The sequence below is a fragment of the Leopardus geoffroyi genome, chromosome B2 (assembly GCF_018350155.1).
Source record: "Leopardus geoffroyi isolate Oge1 chromosome B2, O.geoffroyi_Oge1_pat1.0, whole genome shotgun sequence".
NCBI lineage: Eukaryota > Metazoa > Chordata > Mammalia > Carnivora > Felidae > Leopardus > Leopardus geoffroyi.
The window spans coordinates 28,726,368-28,747,959 of NC_059332.1; the positions used below are offsets into that span (position 1 = coordinate 28,726,368).

Here is a 21,592-nt window from a genome sequence, read left to right on the forward strand (position 1 = left end):
CCTGACACTCCAGGGCAGGATCTTCTGGATTCTGATTCTGCCCAGAATTTGAATTTTAAATATTTGTTTAAATATACTTTTTCCTTTTTTAAAAAATAGCTTTCCTTGAGATAATTTACATGCTACAAATTCACCCTTTTAAAGTATATGATTCAATGGTTTTTAGTATATTCAGAGTTTTTGAACCATCACTGCAATCTAACTTTTTTTAGACATTTTTTTAAAGTTTATTTCTTTGTTTTGAGAGAAAGTGAATAAGAGCAGGGGAGGGGCAAAGAGGGAGAGAGAGAATCCCAAGCAGGCTCCTCACTGACGACACACAGCCTGATGCAGGGCTCAAACTCATAAGCTGTGAGGTCATGACCCGAGCCAAAATCAAGAGTCGGACACTTAACCAACTAAGCCACCCAGGTGCCTCTGCAATCTAACTTTAAATTTTCATTACCTCATAAATATACTTTTATAACACAAATTAAAATAAACAAAAAATGTGGTTTGGTAATAAAAGTATGCTGTTTTGAATACAGAGAACCACTTGATACCACATATGAGACAACAGATTGTTGGGCTCTAAAGAAAGGAGAAGCAACTCTTAGACAATAATGTTCCTTTTGTTTTGTGCTCCTTTCTGTTTTATTATAGTGCCGTCTGTACTGATACACCACTCTGGGATTACCTTATTCCATAAGCACATGCTCTAACTATTTGAGAGTACATAAAGTGCCTAACCAATACTTTTGGATGATGACATCGGAACTCTTACTCTTTAGGACTACAAATTATTGATGGTTCTGGATGACTACTTACAACCATAGGCACTGTGGTAACAAGCTGTGAATGCAGCTGTAAGACATGACCATGGGGTTATCAGCCCACTCACATGCATATGAAGTTTCACACCAGCTCTCCTTGGGCACAAAATCAAAAGAGTGGAACTTAGTCCTTTGCTGCTCAAACCAGAGTCTGTCAAGCAGCAGCATGGCATCACCTGGGAACCTGCTGGAAATGCAGACTCCCAGGCCCACTACCTAACTACATGATCAGAACATGCATCTGAATAAGAACCCCAGAAGACTCTGTGCCCTGTACATATGGAGCTTTGCAGGGCCTCCAGGGAGTGAGCTATGACTTGGTGCCAATGATGTCCCTTCCCCACTGTAGCATGCCATTTTAATGCCATTTCTAAGCCAGAAAACAACTCACAGCCGCTTGCAATCACAAATGTAACATTATTAATGCAATAGCATTAATAATGCCAACTGGATGATTACAAGTTAGAATTCCCATGGAAAAAAATCTAGAAGAATATACACTGACCATGGTTACCCTGGGATGTAGAGTTTGGGGAAGTTTTCACTCTATTTAACATATTTCTATCACATTTGGATTTTTAAAGTTTTTATTTTATTTTGACTGATGAGCCTACATTACTTTTATAATCAGGAAAAGAAAACTTAAAAAAAACACTACTCACAAAATTCAACATAAATTACATTAATAAGTAAAACAGTCAATCCTTCATTGGTAAAACAGCTAACTATGTTCTTTTCCTCTCTCTCTCTCTCAACATCTCCCCTGACCCCTGGACTCTTGCCCACTCTTGCTACCTGCTTCTGTTTACCCCCCTGAGGCTTCATGTGGACTTCAGAAGAAGCAAATGTCATCTTTACATAGTGGGAGCACTGAAATAGAAACACCTACCTGATCTTTCTCCTTTGCTGTTACACATTCCCTCAGCAGAAGATCCCATCTATCACTGGTAAGACCTTGCTAAGGGAACATGTGGATTCCTGAAAGATGCTGTCTTCAAAAGGTAAAGTGGCAGCCACGTGCTTCCTTAAGGAAGGGGAATTAGTGCTCCAGATCTTATACTGATACAGAAGATGAACAGGGGTAACCAGTCCTAAGATGTGAAAAATGCCAGAGTGGCCATGGGAAATAAGCTAGTCCATCAAAGTCAAGCAGAATTGTCTCTAATTGTCTTTGATTTTATTTAAAAATTAACAAAAATATATTGGAAGAAGCACTAGAAAATAACACCATTATCACAAGCACTCTAGAGAAACAGATATTTGGCAGGAAAGAACTTCTTTGATAATGCCTTTCCAATACTCAGAGTACCTGCTACACTGATTTGTGGACTCAAAAGCATGGCCATGCAGGATGAGTGAGCGAAGAGGAGAGCGAAGGTCTCTGTTTTAAAAGGGCCCAATTCCCTCTGCTCTGACCCCGATCCCCAAGCCATGTTCTGAGTCATTTCCCAAACAACTTTTGCCTTCCAAGTTGAGAATCTGCTCAGTGGTGGGTAAGTGATTCTGATCTGTTTTGTAGTTCTACTTCCCACTGTGAAATTTAATGAATTCTAGGGTTACAAATTATTGTATGTCACAATAACTTCTAGAGTTATAAATTAGCTGTTAGTGAGTTCAACTTTTAAGTGGATACATTTCCAACCTGGGCTGAGGGCCAAAATGGGGCAGTTCCTACCTATTCCCTTCTTTACTAAATGTGGACTCTAACATTTATTGGTGTTGACCTTGGGCAAGTTTTTCTATGCCTCACTTTTGTCATCTTTAAAGTGGGAAAATGGTTAGAGTACCACCTCAAAGGCTGCTGGAAATACTAAATGATATGCTTAGAATAGTGTTTGGCTGACATGTAGTAAATGTCATCATTGCCATCATTATTATTATCATTAGGACCAGATTAAGTTTCAAGGCTGCAGTATGGGCTTCAATCTCCATTACCACTGAATGTTTCCAAATACATGCTTATTTCGAAGACATCTGAATTCTAGCTCTTGCTCTACCACCTGATGCTCATCACTCACCATCTGATTCTCTTAGGCTCAGTTAACAGCAGATTACCAAAGATCAGTGTTCACCAGGTCAGCCTTATCTGAACAACTGGGGAACTACCACTGGGAACCATGGCCACTCTCACTGGCAGACGCAGAACAAAGGCTCTGAGACCTCAAGCATGTCTCTATGTACATAACCAGCACACACATAAGGTGTGAGCTTATTTCCCACATTTCTAGAAGTTTGTGGACACCTTCAAACAAGGACATGTCCTCTGTCAGTTCACATCCACTTTGGGATCTGCCAAATTGTGAAGCAGCAGATAACCCTAGCCTCTTGTCCTGGAGCTCCTCGTCAAGCTTCCACTCCTGCCTTCCCTCTTAGCTTCTAGGCAGAGCCAGCTTTCAGCAAAGACACCTCAACTGAGAGAACCTCATCAAAGACCAGACTCCAGAAGCTGGGTTGGTTTGTGGGTTTTTCTCTAGGTAGAAAAATCACCAGGTGTTGGAAAACCATTTGTGATTCATTGCAAAGTTAAAAAAGAAAAAGGAGGAAGTTTCTGGGTGACATGTAAAGGATCACACTGGAAGGAAGGAAGGAAGGAAAGGAAAGGAAAGGAAAGGAAAGGAAAGGAAAGGAAAGGAAAGGAAGGAAGGAAGGAAGGAAGGAAGGAAGGAAGGAAGAAAGAAAGAAAGGGAAAGGAAAGGAAAGGAAAGGAAAGGAAAGGAAAGGAAAGGAAAGGAAAAGGAAAGGAAAGGAAGAGAGGCAAAAGACATGGGGGAGTGAAGGAGGGGAGGAAGGAGCCAGGACAGGAGACCATTCAATGATTGGATTGAAGAGACCACAGCCATTAGAACCAAGGCCTGAGTAGCAGTGCCAATCCATGCTGTAAAACAATGAAGATCTCTCAGAAAGGCAAAAAAAAAAAAAAAAAAAAAAAAAAAAAAAAAATTCCATTAATTTTTCTTTATACATTTTTGTATTGGTTGTTGTGTTACAGTAGGCATGTGTTATCTGTAGTTTAAAAAGAGAAGAAAATGACAAATGAGACATCATGCTAAAGCACCTATGACAGCTGGATTCACTTTCCAGGAGCAGACATGATCCTTTCACCTTGGTCTTCCACCCTTACTAGCTAACAATGATCAATGCCTACTGTGCACCTACCATGGCATCAGTGCTGTATGAGCTCTATCTCCTTTCCACAACATCCTGAAATAAGTCTATGGTTCCTATTCCACAGATAGAGAGGGCAAGAACAGCCTGACACTTGCTGACCAGTTATGTGCCAGACACTGAATGGAGTGTATCAGCTGCACTGTCTAGTTCATCCTTATCACAGCCCCCTTGGTGTCTAGGCTGTGTAATGTGTCTTAGGGTAACATCTGGCTCGTGCGTGGTGGGGGGTAACCAGATTCCAAGGCAGACTGCCTCACAGCTTCTCTCCATGGTAGGACCTGCTCCCCTGTTCTGTACCTGCTCCTCTTGACTTTGAACCACTGAGGACCAAAATGTACATTCACGTCAGACTCCCAGCACAGTGCCACACACATTAGGTACTTGCAAAATGTTTATGAAATTAATGAATTAATTCACAGGCAACTGTATGGAGAGCAACACTTCCTTCCAGCCTCTTGTCCATTCACTATATCATTATTCCTTTGTTTTAGATAAGCCTTACACTTGGTAAGTGTTAAATAAATGTTTGGTGAATTAATGAGTGAATAAAAAACGGCCACATACTAATGTCAGAATAAATGAAGACAATGAAAAAATATCAACCATCTGAACAGGAGAGGTATGGGCTGGTGTAGACATCTCTAATGGGTAAAACCCACAGCAAGAATCCAGGAACTGTGAGGGATTCCCGTGACACTGAATACTTACAAAATAGGTATATATTTTAGTACAAAGAGCTTAAATTTTTTTTAATGTTTATTTATTTTTAACAGAGAGAGAGAGAGAGAGAGAGAGAGAGAGAGAGCGTGAGCATGAATGGGGGAGGGGCAGAGAGAGAGGGAGACACAGAATCTGAAGCAGGGTCCAGGCTCCAAGCTGTCAGTGCAGAGCCCAAGGTGGGGCCCAAACTCAGGGACCATGAGATCATGACCTGAGCCGAAGTCTTATGCTCAAACGACTGAGCCACCCAGGCACCCCATAGTACAAAGAGTTTTAAATGTTCCCTGTAATTATGCGCCCATGACCTTCTAGAAGAAAGTAACCTACTATGAATAAGGATAAAAATATCATAAACTGTTGGCAGACATACTTAATTGGGTTGGTATTCATTACAATTTGTAATTTGTAAACACTTTCACATAGCAATTCTACTTCTAAGAATTTATCCTAAACTCTGTTCTCAAACACAAAGACATTCCCCTCTCTTTATGAAAGTAGTTAATAACTCCCTAAGTAACCCCAAAAGATAGTTGCTTCTTAATGTATTCCAGTACTACCGCCTACCTACCACAAAGTACTTGCTGCTTTTTCAGAACTACAAAGCTTACTAATTTAGGAACTCCAGTACTATTTTTAAAATGTTCTAGTAGCAATTAGCAGCTGTCAGCTCCCTATGCTCAATTCTCTTTGAGGTCAATTAACAGCACTAGGAGCCAAAAGGGGTGGTTGGCAGGAGAAGAGAAGGAAATAAACATTATGCAGAGAATTAAAAAAGAGCAGCATTATGCATTTTTTCATTCAATGTGGTTTCTCCTGAGGCATTTTTATTAATCAGTGGGTACAGAACCTAAAATTTTCTGGGCTGTCCCTATGTGTGTTTTATTGGTTTCTCATATACCACTTTAGCAAGATTTACTTTACAGAGCTAAGTCTTTTTTGATGGTTTTGGTGAGTAAATATAACATGCTATAGCATTTTTTTTACTAGTGCAGAATTGTTTGGGGGGAGAAAACCTGATACAGATTCACAGGGAAATAGATATACAGTAATGGGATCTCACAGTTAAGTGATTTGTGGATATAGTCATCATATGGCTATGGAAGATAGGTGTTCCTTTATGCATATTTTCAGTAATTATCTTAATGGTTAATTTCCAATGACATTAAAGTAATTTAAAATATATTGGGGGAAAAAAAGATTGTTTTTACAGTCATTTTGAACTTGAACTCAAATTTAAGCAACAACTTCAAAACAGACAGGAATGTATTCTGGTTTGCTCCAGGAGGGAGGAAATGCAGAGCCCTCTGAGGAGGTTAGGCTCTCTCCAACAGGCAGGCTTGTTTTTGCAAGTTTCCTAGGTCTACTCCATTCTATTAAGTATACATATCTCCAGTGGTAAGGAACCAATGTCTTCACTTAAACACACTCAGAACATCACATGGAAGGGGAACTAGGCCCCTCCCTGGAAACTAACAAAAGCCTGTTCACCCTTCTACTGCTGAAGAGCATTTTGAGACAGGTGAGCTACAAATAAAAAAAGTCAGTAGCTAACAGTGAATCAATACACATAGAACAAGATGCAGAGAAATATGTAAGAAGAAAAGTCAACACAAGAAGAGGATAATCTACCAGAGATAAAATTACCACTTATTTTTCCCAGGTTTCCGAAAATGTATTAACAATAACCAGAAAACAAAAGTGATAAAAGATTATAGATAAGTTACATGGCTGCTAAATGTGCCTTTTAGCCATCTTCTTTTGATAATAATGTTCCAGCAAGCATGCAGAATTAAAATGAAGATCAAAGGTAAGTTGGAACCTATGTGGCCCCGTACCACTCTGTCAGCCATTGGTTAAGGGGTTGAGCACAAGTATGAGGTCCCAGCAAGGGGCCTGGACAAAAGTGGTGGCTATGTGCAGATCAGATTTTGTATAAACTGAGTCGACACCTTCACTCAATCATGCTTGAGAAGCTTCAAGCTGATCTTTTAAGAAATAAACTCACCTTTGGTGGAAGCAGCCCAAAATGTCCATCAATAGATGAAAGGTAATAAATATATATATATATGTATATATATGTATATATATATATACACACACACACACACACATATATACATACACATACACATATATATACACATATGTATATATGTATATATATGTATGCATATATACATATGTAGACATATATGTATACATAAAAAATATATATACGTATGTATACATATATATATATATACATATATATATATATATTTAAGGCTATATAGGTATATGTAGCCTTAAAGAGGAAATAAATTCTGACACATATTACCATATGAATCAACATTATGATCAGTGAAATAAACCAGACACAAAAGGACAAACACTGCAAACACTAAAGCAGTACAATTCAAAGAGACAAAAAGTAGAATGGTGGTTTCTACGGGGCTGAGGGTGGGGGAAATAGTGCCTAATGGGCACACAGAGTTTCAGTTTGGGAAGATGAAAAGAGTTCTGGAGATGGATGGTTGCAGAGCAAATATGAATGTACTTAATGTCACCTGAAGTCTATACTTAAAAATGGTTTAAACGGCACATTTTATATTATGTGCATGTTACCACAATAATAAAAGATAACTCACCTTTGAAGTTGCCAATGTATAGGCCAGGCAGGATCTAAGAGAGAGACACAGATCAAATGTGAGTGTTACAGACTTGAAGCACACAGAGGCTGGGCCCTCACCACAGCAGTGGGAGCACAGCCCAGGCCTGTTGCCTCCCATGCCCACTTCCCGGCACCTTCCTATATGGACAGCATAGATGACTGGGCATCCTTGTTTCCAGGGCTCTGGCCCTGCCCACAGCCACTAGAAAGCCTGCTCAAATAGCTTGTGAATAGCTGCATGTTGGTACCCATCAGCTCATGGGACTTTAAAGACCAGGATCCCCCCACAGATCCTCACAGAGAGCCGCATATTCTCCCTCACTTAAGCCCTGCAATGCTCCTTAGCATTCTGAGAGTACAGCCCCAACCCAAAGGGGCCCAAATCCAAGCCGTCTACCACTCCTCCCTACCCTTCCCCCTCTACTCCTCCTTTTCTCATAACACCGTAAATACCCCCCCCCCCCCTTATCTCATAGCTCCAGAAAACCTCCCTTTGCTAAGATCTTGGTGCATGCTCTTTCCAAGTCTGGAAGCTATACTCCTACTCTCCTCATCCCTCAGGTCTCAGCTCTGACTCACACCTTGGGGAGGCCTTTCCTGAGTCCAGAGTCTGGGGTAGGCCCCAGTTTCAGCACCCACAGTCCTTGGTATTCCCCTTATAGTGATGATGTCACAGGGTATTGCTAGATGAAGGTCTGTCTCCTCCGCTAGGCTAGAAAGCTCTTTGGACAGCAAACACATCCTCTCACTCACTGCTGTATATCTAGCTTCTGGCCCAGGGCTTGGTTCATGATTACTATTCAATAAAGAATTACTAAATGAATGAATCAACCGTGCATTTAGAAATAAATGCACAGGTTAATAAAAGCATATGTTTGCTCCAAAATGTCTACTTCTCCTAAGGCAGTGGTTCTCAAACAAGACAATCCATCAGAATCACCAGAAGGTGTTAAAAATTCAGATTTATGAACAAGCCCCAGCCCCAGCTGCCATATAGAATGATTCAGTAAATCTGAGATAAGAACCAGGGCAAGGTTTTTCACACGCAACTCCCCACTTTGCAAAATACAAAGCTAATTCTTATCTGGCATTACTTTGTATGAAGAGTTTGAAATCCAAATGCAGACACTGCTTTTGGAAGCTGACATGATTTTCAAATGCATACAGAATACTGGCCACTGCAGACCCTTGGTGCCCTGGTGACACCCTCCTGTCAGTACTACCACCCCACACCCTAGCTCCATTCGCTCCACCACCCCTCAGCTCCATTTGCTTCACACTCCCTATTTTTATCCACTCCCACCAAGAAAGCTGAAAGCAGCATGTAGTAATATTCTTCACATGCATGGACTTCTTTGAGCATCTTCCTGACAACCAGCTACCTTGCTAAAAATTGATAGCATCTGTGCAAGTCACTGCAGGCAGAAGGTACTGTGTCACTGTCAAGGCAGCCTGCTGAACACAGCAATACAGGTCTAGGGTTAGCTTCTGTGCTGGGGTACAGAGGTTGCCAAGCTGAGGGGCCACAGAACATAGCGACCAAATAGGGATACTTGTGAGAAGGAAAAAAGAATTTATTACTATAGCTGACCCTTGAACAATGAAGATATTGGGCATCAACCCCATCCACAAAGTTGAAAATCCATGAATAATTTTTGACTTATCCAAAACTTAACTACTAATTTAGCCTACTTTTGACTGGGAGCCTGACCAATAGCCTATAAATGCATATTTTGCATGTTATACGTATATTAAACTGTATTCTTACAATAAAGTAAGCTAAAGGAAAGAAAATGTTGAGAAAATAATAAGCAAGAGGAAATAAATTTACAGTACTGTAAAAAAAAAAATCCTTGTGCAAGTTGACCCTTGTATTTCAAACTTGTGTTGTTCAAGGATCAACAGTACTCCAGGACAACAGGCAAGACCCAGAAGTGAGCAGGGCATGGGGATGTGTGATCACCATGGCTCACTGAGTTTGGAGAGTTCCCTTGGGGACTGAGAGGTCAGTTATATTCATGACCGAAGTCACAGCACTGAGGCAAGCCAGGTTAGAGCTGTAACCAGGAACATGTGAAACAGTATCTCAGGGGAAAACACCAGCATCCATTGCCAAGGAGCTAAAACATTTGACAGGTCTTTCTTGAAACATAATCAGTCTTTGGGATTCTCCTGGGAGGAAGGGTGGAGAAAATACTGCATTATTCCTATTTTAAAATATAAGAACAATACAAGTTCATCTTAGAGATAGATCAAACTGATAGTGCCTGGCAGCTCTTGGCTGCATAGAGCTTTTTCATATGCAATCTCCTGTTGTACAGGGTCTCTCCTATCTTTATTAGGAGGTAACATTAGATACTAAAGGGTATAATCATCACATGGCTCTCTTGGCTGATAGTACCAATCACTTCCTCCTTGACCAAACTTCAGTTAGGCTCTTTTGAGCCTTCCTCTTGACTAGGCCTCATCTGTGGCCTGCCAGTTTTGGCAAAGAATCCTGCTAAGCCTGTTTAGTAAGAATCCTCCCACTCTTGATATCCAGTCAAGCTCATTTCATACCTTTTACACCTAATCAAGTTCTTTTCAGTAATTTTCCATCCTTCCCTCAACTTGCCTATTGGCTAGAAATCCCCACTTTTTCCTGTTGTATTGGGAGTTGAGTTCTGTTACTTGCAATAGTACCTCCCCCTATTTCAATAGCATCAAATAAGGTCTTCTTTACCACTTTTAATAAGTGTCAGAATAATTTTTCTTTTATAACATTGACCACAAATGGCTCCAGATTCATAAAATGGACAATTATAATGAACTATAATATAAGCATGTGTATTTGCCAAAAATCACAGAACATATAACAGCAGATGAATGGTTTACTGATTTCTGGTCACACGTGGGCAGCATGCTTGGCACTCAGGATATAGGGGTGATGGAGAGAGACATGGCACTGCCAAAGGCCTACTTCCCTTGTGGAACTCCTTGCCTAGAGAAAGAGGAGGTGACTTGACCACTCTGGGATCGCCAAAGATTTCCAGGAGGCAGCAACACTTAGGAGACCTGCAGTTCAAGGGTAGTGGGCCAGGAGAGAGGGAAGGACAGGCAGGGGAGCAACGGAAACTGCCAGTAGAGAGAAAGAAGGCCAATATCCACCAGGAGAGAACATGAGGGAGGCAGAGACACAGAAGGAAGAACAGGAGGCTGTGGTCCAGATTGTGGACCAGGCTGCATGCAGCAGACACAGCCATGGAAAGCTTTCAGGGCTCTAGATTAAGTACCACTAAAATGATTAAGATGTGTGTAGCCATTAGCAATATCTTTTCATATATTTTTATTTAACATATCTTGGAAATGTCATGATAAAAATACAGGAAAGGTAAAGTTGTATATGTAGTCAATGTATTCATTATCATGTTTACCTCTGTAAAGGGAACACTGGGGGCTGTGGGGAGGGTCCAGGTAGGGCCACTTTCTATTGCTGTTTGCACTTTTCTATATGGTTTGGATGGTCTAACTTCATGCGAGCATTACTTCAATTTACTTTTCAAGTGTATTTATTTTGAGAGAGAGTGAGAGAGAGAGAGAGCGCACATGAGCATGTGCAGAGGAGGAGCAGAGAGAGAGGCAGAGAATCCCAAGCAGGCTCTGTGCTAACAGCACAACCCAAACATGGGGTTCCATCCCATGAACCATGAGATCACGACCTGAGCCAAAATCAAGAGTTGGACACTTAACTGACTGAGCCACCCAGGTGCCCCTACTTTTTTAAGTCAAGAGGGGTTATTTGGGGAAAAGATTATGGCCCAGTTTTTCAGGAGAGGGCAGAGAGAGAGGCAGAGAAAGAATCCCAAGCTGGCTCTGCACTGTCAGCACAGAGCCCAATGTGGAGCTCGAACCCACAAACTGCAAGATCACGCTCTGAGCCGAAATCAAGAGTCAGATTCTTAACTGACTGGGCCACCCAAGTGCCCCAGTTTTATGATTCCTAAATCCATCCTTTAGAAGCCAACGCCAGTCTGGCTTCCACTCCCTGCAAGGCTATCTAAAACCAAACATTATCTTCCCACCCACATTACCAATTCAAGTCTCCTGATGATGTCACTTTCTCCCAGTCACCCAGAGTGAAAACCTGGAGGCTACTCCCACCACAGTACCTCCCTCTCTCTTCCTTAATGCCTCTCTCTCCCCAGTGAGTTACAAATTCCCAGAACAGTCCTGGCTCCTTGGCCCAAAGCCACCACCCCAGATCAGAGCCTCAGTTCATATATGGGCTAGAGTAGTATCCATTGAACTAACTTCTCTGTCCCATCAAATTAATTTTTAAATGTCATATTCTTACTGGGTCATTTTCTAGATGTTTCATAGCAAACCCTTTATTTTCTAGAAAAAGAAAGCCAAAACTGAATTTTATTTTATTTTTTTTTAATTTTTTTTTTCAACGTTTATTTATTTTTGGGACAGAGAGAGACAGAGCATGAACGGGGGAGGAGCAGAGAGAGAGGGAGACACAGAATCGGAAACAGGCTCCAGGCTCTGAGCCATCAGCCCAGAGCCTGATGCGGGGCTCGAACTCACGGACCGCAAGATCGTGACCTGGCTGAAGTTGGACGCTTAACCGACTGCGCCACCCAGGCGCCCCTATTTTTATTTTTTAAAATATGTCTATTTGATTATAGTTGATACACACTGTATCATTAGTTTCACATTTCACGTTTAAAATAGTTTCACTATTTTATAAATAGTGATTTGGCAATTCTATACATTATACTACACTCACAAGTGTAACTAACATCTGTCACTATATGACACCATTACAATACCCTTGACTATACTGCCTATGCTGTACCTTTCATCCCCATGACTTACACATTCCATAACTGGAAACCTGTACTCCCCACCCCCCTTCACCCATTTTGCCCATCCCCCCCACCACCTCCCCTCTGACATCCACCAGTGTTTTCTCTGTATTTATAGGTGTGATTCTGCTTTTGGTTTGCTTATTCACTTGTTTTGCTTTTTAGATTCCACATATAAGTGAAATCGTATGGTATTTGTCTTTCTCTGACTTATTTTAACTGGCAAAATACCCTCTAAGTCCATCCATGCTGTTGCAAATGGCAAGATCTTGTCCCTTTTTATGGCTGAGTAATATTCCACGAGATAGATAGATAGATCTCACATCATCTTTATCCACTTGTCTATTATGACTCGGGTTGCTTCCATATCTTGGCTACTGTGACTAATACTTCAGTAAACATAGGAGTGCATATATCTTTTCAAATTAGTGTCTTCATTTTCTTTGGGTAAATACCCAATAGGAGAGTTCTTGGCTCATGTGGTATTTCTATTCCAAAACTGAATTTTAACTGAAAATTTCAACTTGGCTTCCACAGGATGGTTCCAACTTACCCTTGAAGGATTTTCCCTATTTCTCTCTAATATGCAGCCAAGTCAAGTAACCCCCATTTTCCTATTACCCCTTACTGGTCCTGCCTTGCAATGTCACATTTCTTTGTTCTCAATATTCTCTTTAAACAGAGAAATAGTCCCCACTATTTGGGGTCCCTCATCCCCCTTAGCTATACTAAAAAATATATAAACACTGTAATGGACAATTATTTTATTTTATTGGTTTCTTAGCCATGGAAGCCCTTTCTTATGTTTGAGGAATCCCCCCCACCACCCACTTTAGAGTGGTGGGAAGCACAGCCTAGCTTTTACTACAGAAGCTGCAAATACCCAGATATCTACTTTCATTTGTCTTTGCTGCTGTGACATGGAAATGTGACCTAAGTGCAAGAGGTCTCCACATCTGCTCCAGACTGGAAACCAGAGATAACCCAGAGCATTCTCTCCTACACTAGGGGCAGCAGGGCTGGTAGCACATCTGGAGCCTAACAATAGCAGCAGCAGTATCTTTGGGTAGCCCCAGAAATGCTCTCCCCAGACAAGTTCTAGGATCTGCTTCTGGCAGGGTAGCCTTAATTTGGTTCTCCAGCCTTCCTGGCCATCCTACCTATTATACCCAAAGCAACCACATTTGGCTTGTGTTGCTTACAACCACAGCCCCTGATGTACGCCTTTCAACCCAGACAAAATGCACAAATGCAAATGAGCTGCACAGACCTTCAGGCAAGTCACAGACTAGCAAAGTCCTATCCACCCTGTAAACAGCAGCACCATTGGCAGTCCCAGAATCAGTTAGAGATCACTCTGACAAGAGATTCCTCCCTTCTCTGGACTCTATTAGCACCCCATTAAATACTTACTTCTACTCCTTAATAGCTCCCCAATTTATTTGCTCCTCTTGAAACTTCTGTTTAGTACATTTGTTCAGCTTCCTCTAGCTTATTGTAACAGCCACCTAAAGATCTCCCTACCTCTGGACTTGTCCCTCAAAAGGAATCCTCAAACTCCCCTCTAAGGTGCAAAGTTGAGTATGTAACTCTTCAGATTAAAACCTTCTCAGGGTTCCAAGTATCTATCACCATGAAACCTAAATCTGGCACTTCAAGAGAGACCTTCACGAACTCAGGTTGCTATATCTTCAGCCACAGCCCCATGCCTGCTTTTTACCCAAACTTCCCCATAGCTTTGTGACGACACAAAGATGCAGAGTGGGACCCCCAATTCCAGCATCCAGGTTTTAAGGGAAACAGCCCAATTTTCAACTGTTATCAACTATATAAAAAAAAACCCACCTTAAATATTGGGAGGGAGAAGCACAGGGGCCAGTGTTGGAGGAGAGTGGCATCCCTTTGGGATGCCAGAGCAGAGTACTGGCAGAGGAAGGCTTAAATTTACCAAAATCAAACAGCCAATTTACTAAAAATAATTTAAGATGCACTTTTTTTTGCATGCATTTAAACTTTTATGATTTAATTTTTTCAAGTTTTTATTTAAATTTCAGTTAACATACAGCATAATATTAGTTTCAGGTGTAGAATTTAGTGATTCATCACTTATATACAACTCCTGGTACTCATCACAATAAGTGCTCTCCTTAATATCCATCACCTGTTTAACCCATCCCCCTGCCCACCTCCTTTCCAGCAATCCTCAGTTTGTTCACTAGAGTTAAGAGTCCGTTTGCTGGTCTGCCTCCTTTCCCACCCCCCTCCATGTTCATCTGTTTTGTTTCTTAAATTCCACATATGCAAAGAGGTGACAGAGCTATTTCAGTCAACTTTTAACTCCATTTTCAAGACCAAGAGAGTAAACTAGTGTTTCAAGGGCTGTAAATAGAAAGTGAATAGCTCAATCCCAGTTTCTTTAGTTTCTTCTATATAGAATTACACAACAAGATAAAGGAAGGCTACACGACTGGCCATTGGCAGAAAGAGAAATTACAGTTTTGTTTTCAAGAAAAATAAAAACCCCATGAATATTTAAACTTTTACTCCAGTCAGCTTCGTAATTCAAACTTGAAACTCAAAACATTTGACCCATCCACTTGTTGCTGGTAATCCTTAAGTACAGAGAAAGAGAAAAATGAAATACAATCATTTTCCAGCATAAAGATGACTTGTAGAGGAGATCATGGAGGAGCAGAATGTTCATCTGGGACAAAGTGGCTGATCAATCAGTCAATTCATGAAGTCTGAGCTCAAGCCAGAAGCAAGAATGCAAAGCACATGAAAATCATTACCACCTGGAAGGAAAGAAAAGCATAGACCAAGGAAAGAAGTGTGTATATGCAGTTTGGGAATGTTCTATGACTCTAAAATAATAAGAACTAGATTGGTCCTAATCATTTTTGGGCCTCCTGGAAAATAATTGTTCTTTCCCTCTTCTGAGAATGGTCTTCCTCCATTGTTCACCTGGGTGGCTCCTTGTCATTTAGATAATCCATGAGATGACAGCTCCTGAGATGGTCAGCTTTCCTGACCACTAAACTCCCTGACACCCTTCATCACACCACTCTGTTATTTTCTTCATCTTATTTATCAGAACTTAAAATTATTTTATTATTTGCTTGCTTTTTTTTTTTTTAATATTTTTTTTTTCAACGTTTATTTATTTTTGGGACAGAGAGAGACAGAGCGTGAACGGGGGAGGGGCAGAGAGAGAGGGAGACACAGAATCGGAAACAGGCTCCAGGCTCTGAGCCATCAGCCCAGAGCCTGACGCGGGGCTCGAACTCACGGACCGCGAGATCGTGACCTGGCTGAAGTCGGACGCTTAACCAACTGCGCCACCCAGGCGCCCCTATTTGCTTGCTTTTTTGATTGACCTTGAAGGAGGTCTCTATTGTGTTCCCTACTCTGTCTCAAAAGCCTGCCACAGAGTCTGGCACATGAAGAGATAATAAAAGGTGATGGAGCATAGCATGAACTGCAAGAGAAGATGCTCTCTGGCACTACACTAGTCAAAAAAGATTCTTGTTTTCTGATAAAAGACTGTCTGCAAATAGAAAATGAAGGCAGACTCTTGCAGAAATACTTTGAGACCATGCTAAATATTTTCCATGGTTAATGGATCCTCTTCATCAATATTGTTCACACCCACACTATACTAACACTGGCCATACAGAAATACATAAAACCAAATCCTTAGCCACAAAAAAAGCACTTATGAACAAAATACTACTTCTAAGGCAGTAAATATTTTGAGTTTATTTTTTAAACATTTCTCTTAGTGCTTCAGGATGCCATGGAGTCTAAGAACACCACCCAAACAGATTTAAGAGATAAAATTCCCGATCAGGCAGCAGTACAAGGTCGTGGGGGGTAGGAGAATCTTAATTCTTCCCAAGTCAGAAATTTCTGGGTTTCAAAGCCAGGAGTAAGTGGGAGAGTTCTGGTGGATTCTCAGAAGGGTTAAATTTCACACACTTTCTTAATGCCATTTGGCCATGGACTTAACCAGTTTGCATTTACAAAAGGAAGAAACTGAGAATACTCTCGTATGCACTTAGAACATTGCCTTCAGCATCTTTCCTTCAATACAAAATAAAAATATAATGTTGAAAAGAAAAAATATCCAGAAGGTAGTACAGAGGACCAAAAACAGAGATTACCAGCATAGAGCAGTTTTTATCTATACAGCTGTGTACATGGTATATTCACCTCCTGCAGAGGTACTCCTCTTGTAAGCTGCCTGGGGCCAGGTGGCAGGGTCTTCTTGTCTTTGACAAGAAGCCCAGTACAGGCTCTAGCACAGTGCTTTGACAACAGCAGGTGTTCAATAATATAATATGATGAACAGGGGGATGAACAGATGAATAAATTATGAAGGTGGCCAAGTCAGGTGCTGTCACATGGAAACAGTGGCATTCATAGCACAAGGATGTCTAACCTTCCAGCCCCTTACTATACAAAAACAGAGCTTCTCAACTTTTAAGGCCCTATTACACCTTTTGATAACAATCTAGTCCTAAGTCACACACACCTTCTCCTCTGAATGGAGAAGCCTAGGCCAGTGGCTCTCAATGGGGGATGATTTTGCCCTCCAGGAGACACCTGGAAATACCTGAAGACATTTTTGGTTGTCACAATGGGGGAATGGGGCAACTGGCACCAAGTGGGTAGAAGGCCTGGAATGTTGGTAAACCTCCTACAATGCATAGGACAGCCCCCACAACAAAAATTGATCCTGTCCAAAATGTTAATAGTGTAGAAGTTGAGGAACCCTGCCATATGCTTAAGGAGGCATATTCATGTCTTTGATCTTTTCCCCTTGAACTAAACTCCTTTCTCAACTATACTCCCTTATCTTCCTAAGCAGAACACAGCTATCCTAAACCAATGTTATCACTATAACGATTAATGGAACAAATCTAAGAACACTGATAGCAGTGCATATTTGTACTTTACAGTTTGCAGGAATGTCTTCTAATAAATTCTCATTTGCTTCTCTCAAGAATCTTGGTAGTATCTGGGGGAGGTATCATCATATTTGTTTTAGAGCAAATAAAACTAGATAAGCTAACCACCGTCTCTATGAATTGAAGGAGGTAAAAAAATGGAAGCTCAGAAACAGTAAGTGACTTGTTCAAGATCACACTCATGAAGCAGCAGAGTGGTAGAGATACCCCAAATCAGGCTTTGTGATAGCCCTACCCCTCTGTCTTTTACCACGGTGGTGGCCCAATGGAAATACAATGTGAGCCACACGTTATTTAAAATTTTCTAGCAGTCACATAAAAAGTAAAAAGCAGATGAAATCAATTTTAATAATATATTTTACTTAACTGAAATATATTCAGAATATATATTCATAATATTTATAATATACAACATACAAACTTATTTCTGTAACCAATATGTAAAATTATTCATAGAATGGTTTACAATTTTTGTACTGTCTGGTGTGTATTTTAAACTTAAATCACATCTCATTTGCAGTTAGCCACATTTTATTTTTTAAAATATTTTAAAAATATATTTATCTATTTATTTTGAGAGAGAGAGAGAGAAAGAGAGAGTGCATGCATGCAAGCGGGAGGAGGGACAGAGAAAGAGGGAGACAGAGGATCCAAGCAGGCTCTGTGCTGAGAGCAAAGCAAAAGAAAACTTAGGAACTAAACAATGTAGATTTTCTTACGACTGCTCCAAGAATAGCAGTTTTTATTTATATTCCATGTCCTCATGGAAGATGTTCTCATCAATACATTCCTGTCTCTTGTGTGGTAAACATCATGTCTCAGTTAGGTGGACACAGCATATTACACAGGCAATTTAAGGGAATGAGGCTTCTGTGTTCTGGCCAAAGATGTGAGGATGTAGAGAAAGAGAACACAGCATTTGTGATCTATTAGTTTTGAGCCTCATGTCATGTGCCTATAGCATATAAAATCTAACCCTGACTATAACCCCAGGAGGTCTGTCTTTTCCTCTTTGTGGGAAATGGACCATCAGAGAGATTAAGTAACATGACTAAATTCCTAATGCTAGGTTTGGAACCTAGTTTCCATTGATTGTGAAGGTAGTTAGTGGAGGTCTTTTCTTTGTGCTAGGATGGCAGTTTATCCCGAGTGAATTCTAAAGACTCTGAAAAATAACTTGATAAAGCTCCCCAGAGCTCCAAATTAATTGCAAAATAGGAAAAGCCATCTTTTCTTTTCCTTCATGTTTGAGATTCATAAAAGGAGGAGAGAAAGGCAGGCAACTAAAACGATTCCCAAATAGATTCTCTGAATTGGCCAAAACTGTAATCACTAATGAGTTTATGGTGTGTCAGGCCCTATTTCGAGACTTTACCATACAGAGCAACTCATCTGATCTTCACCATAATCCCATGAAGTGCTATTGTTTTCATCCCTGTTTTATAGATGAGGTACACAGAGGATAAATCACCTACCCAAAGTCACCCAGCTGGTAAGTGGAAGAGCCTGGACTCAAAGCCAGGTGTCTGGCTCATAGCTACAATGCAGAGTGCCTAAGATGCTAAAGCTCAATCTAGTAAACATCTATAGTGAGATTAGAGTTAAACTAAATAGCCTGTTGCATGAAAATGTCATGTTTCTGTAGAGTCTTTGAAAATTCCCAGTTGATGCAAAGCTCTTTCAAGGGTCTGAACCTCCTACTCTTTTGGGTGAGGACCTATAATGGAAACTCCTATACTGTCTTATTAATTTTAAGTACTATAATGTCCCATTACAAACAAAAATCTAGTCTCTCTAACTGAGCAGTATGTCAGAGAAATCCACTCTAAATGCTTCTCCAAGTGCATGTTTTTATCTCGGTCAACCTGAATTACTCACCTAAACGTGGGATAAAGAAAGCACTACCATTATAGGTAGGATGTGAGGACGCTCTGGTTCTGACACCTTAACCCCTGACTGACTGCCAGGGTTGGTTTACTTCATTCAGAACCCAGCTGCCCAAGCTGACTGCCTCTTTTTTCCTCACTGCTCTGTGTCCTCCAAAAGCATCCTACCTTGTGGAAATCAAGCTGTCCATGGATTTCATAGGAAACTCACTTGTGACAATGGAGGCAAACACCTCCGTTGGTTCAATTGCTGGTCTATACCAAAGGTTCTATGAAAAACCTTTGTGTCATTTACCATTATACTCTCCCTCTGCCCTTACAACTAGCACAGCACAGCACGTTAGATATAATGGCTCTGTTTACAATACAAGATGGTTAAGATAATAACAACAAGAAATGTATTACTTCTTCAAAAGATAAAAATCATGACTATGACTGTTTTTGCTGAAAAGTCTTAAATTAATTTTGAACATTCAGGCAATCATTGGTATTATGTTCTTTGACTTATAATATTAAAATACTACAAATTAAATGCTGAAAAAGGTGGAGAGTGAAGAAGTCAAGTGGAAAAAAACTAGAAAGAACTAAAGAAAAGCTAAGGTATGACTACAACTAGTGGGAAGGCAAAAAGAGACCACAAATTTAAGGAAGCACCTTTATTGTTGTTTTCATTTAACAAGCAGAAGGCTCATGGTGCTGATGGATTTCAGTGCTAATGGGGACATAATGCAAGTATTTACCCAAGAGAGAAATAGTCTGTTTCCAATCTTGATCACTGCCCCCCTCCCCCAACACACACACACACACACACACACACACACACACACACATACATACACACAAGGAATACAATTCTGGTTACCAAAAGCCTCAGATATGCAGGCCTAAATCATACAGTAGTTCTTCCATAAACTGTGTCTGCAGAACACAATAAACATGAAACAGGCAGGTGAAAAAACTTAACTGGGTACACAGGATTATGCCTGACTGAACTCTTCTTCCCAACCTTGAGTTCTAATACTCCCCCATCCCACTTCACACTCTAGCTGAAAGAACCAAACCACTGCTGACCCCAGTGCACAAAGAAAAAAAGAAAAGAAAGCCACATTGTTATACCCACCAACTATGAAAGCTGAGTCTGTGTGGAGATGTGGGTGTGTGGAATACAATGGAGGCAGATCATTTAAAGGCCTATGAAGAGGTACTTATCTTTGGTGAGGACTTTTAAAAGTTTTCTAAGTCTCTCCTTTAAACCAGTAGTACCAGATCACAAAATCCTTAACCATGTGGGTGACATGAACCCCAGGCAACTCTCAACTACAGGGCTAAAACCTGGTATCTTCCATTGTCAGGAAAAACACAACCTGAGAAGGGGGTTGGGGAAACTGGAGAGTAGAGGGTGGGGGGCAAAACAGAGACAAAAAGAAGAGACCAATACGGATTTTCTGTGAGGCAAAATCAGCACAAACAGCCAAACAGGTTGCCCTTGCTGCAGAAGCCATATTAATCCAGGATAAACCAAATCTGAATCTGTTTTCTCAACAACTCCCTCCCCTGCCAGGTAACACCTCAGGACTTAGGTCTCTGTCAACTTCTTTGTCCACATGAAGAAAAAAAGAAGAAGAAGAAGAATATGGGAGAAACAGGAATTAAATAGCTACTCTAGTTTACTAATAATGTGGGTGGTGATGCTTCAAGAGTCGACTCTGGGAGAGAAGGGGAAGGGAGAAAAAGAAACCACAACCCCTCTGAGCTCAGCTGAGGTCTCCACCGAACAAGTGTCAACGCTTTTAAAGAGCACGGCTTGCTCTCAGTCGCAGAGCACACAGGATGGCAGGGTAGGTGCGGAAGACTGCTTACCCAGAAGCCCGCAGGAAGCTGGAGACCGGGGCACCTCAAAAACAAAAACATCGCGAGCACCACGACAGGCGCGCCGCCCCGCCCTCCCGCTCCCACCAGGGGAAAGCGCACCCGGTGTCAAAGTCGCTGTGGAACGGAACCTGGCCAGACAGGTCGGAGCGAGAGCAGGGCACTCGTCGAGGGCTCTCTCCTTGCCCAGCAAACACCAGCCTCGGGGAAGGCTGAAAAGTGTAAGCAAAACCAGAACAAATGAAAGAAAGACACGTTACCTTGTTCATCCCATTCCCCATGGTGGCTGAATGCGAACTCTAGCACCCTTGGAAATGAGGTCGCAGGCTCACTAAAGGCATATTACAACACGAGGAGGAAGGAGCAGGTGGGGCGGGCGGGGGAGGAGGCCTTGGGGAAGAATTTCGTGCTCGCAGCATAAACAACAATAATAATAATCAGGGACATCCAGGCCACTGGGTTTGCTCCAGGGAGCCGGCCTGGACTCTAAGGCTTTCCGCTCGTCCGACCCGGACTTCCCGGACGAACAGAGCAGAGGCACTGGCGCCCTTGCCGGGAAATGGTCTTGCTTTGCCAGTGCACGCCCCTTGTGCACCCCAGCGCCCCTCCCTGGCCGGACCGGCTCCCTGGGACTTGTAGTCTGGCTCCCGGCAGCTGCAACCGCTCG

At 41.5% G+C, this 21,592-nt stretch overlaps 1 protein-coding gene across 8 annotated transcripts in view; it reads right to left on the reverse strand.

Moving 5' to 3' along the window:
* DUSP22 (dual specificity phosphatase 22) overlaps positions 1–21,570 on the reverse strand; it is a 73,812-nt gene extending 52,242 nt beyond the window's left edge. For 2 of the 8 annotated variants that reach the window (XR_006717114.1, XM_045497622.1), the window contains exons 1-2: positions 20,917–21,139; positions 7,328–7,361 (exon numbers count right to left, since the gene is read on the reverse strand). Coding sequence is in view for 4 of the 8 variants with exons in the window: in XM_045497622.1 (XP_045353578.1) it covers positions 7,328–7,361; positions 20,917–20,967 (85 nt within the window). In the remaining 4 variants the exon portion in view is untranslated. Of the gene's footprint in view, positions 1–7,327; positions 7,362–20,916; positions 21,140–21,185 lie in introns of those variants that run through there. The other 6 variants (XR_006717113.1, XR_006717112.1, XM_045497625.1 and 3 more) reach the window with 6 other exon arrangements.
* Positions 21,571–21,592: the final 22 nt, after the last annotated feature.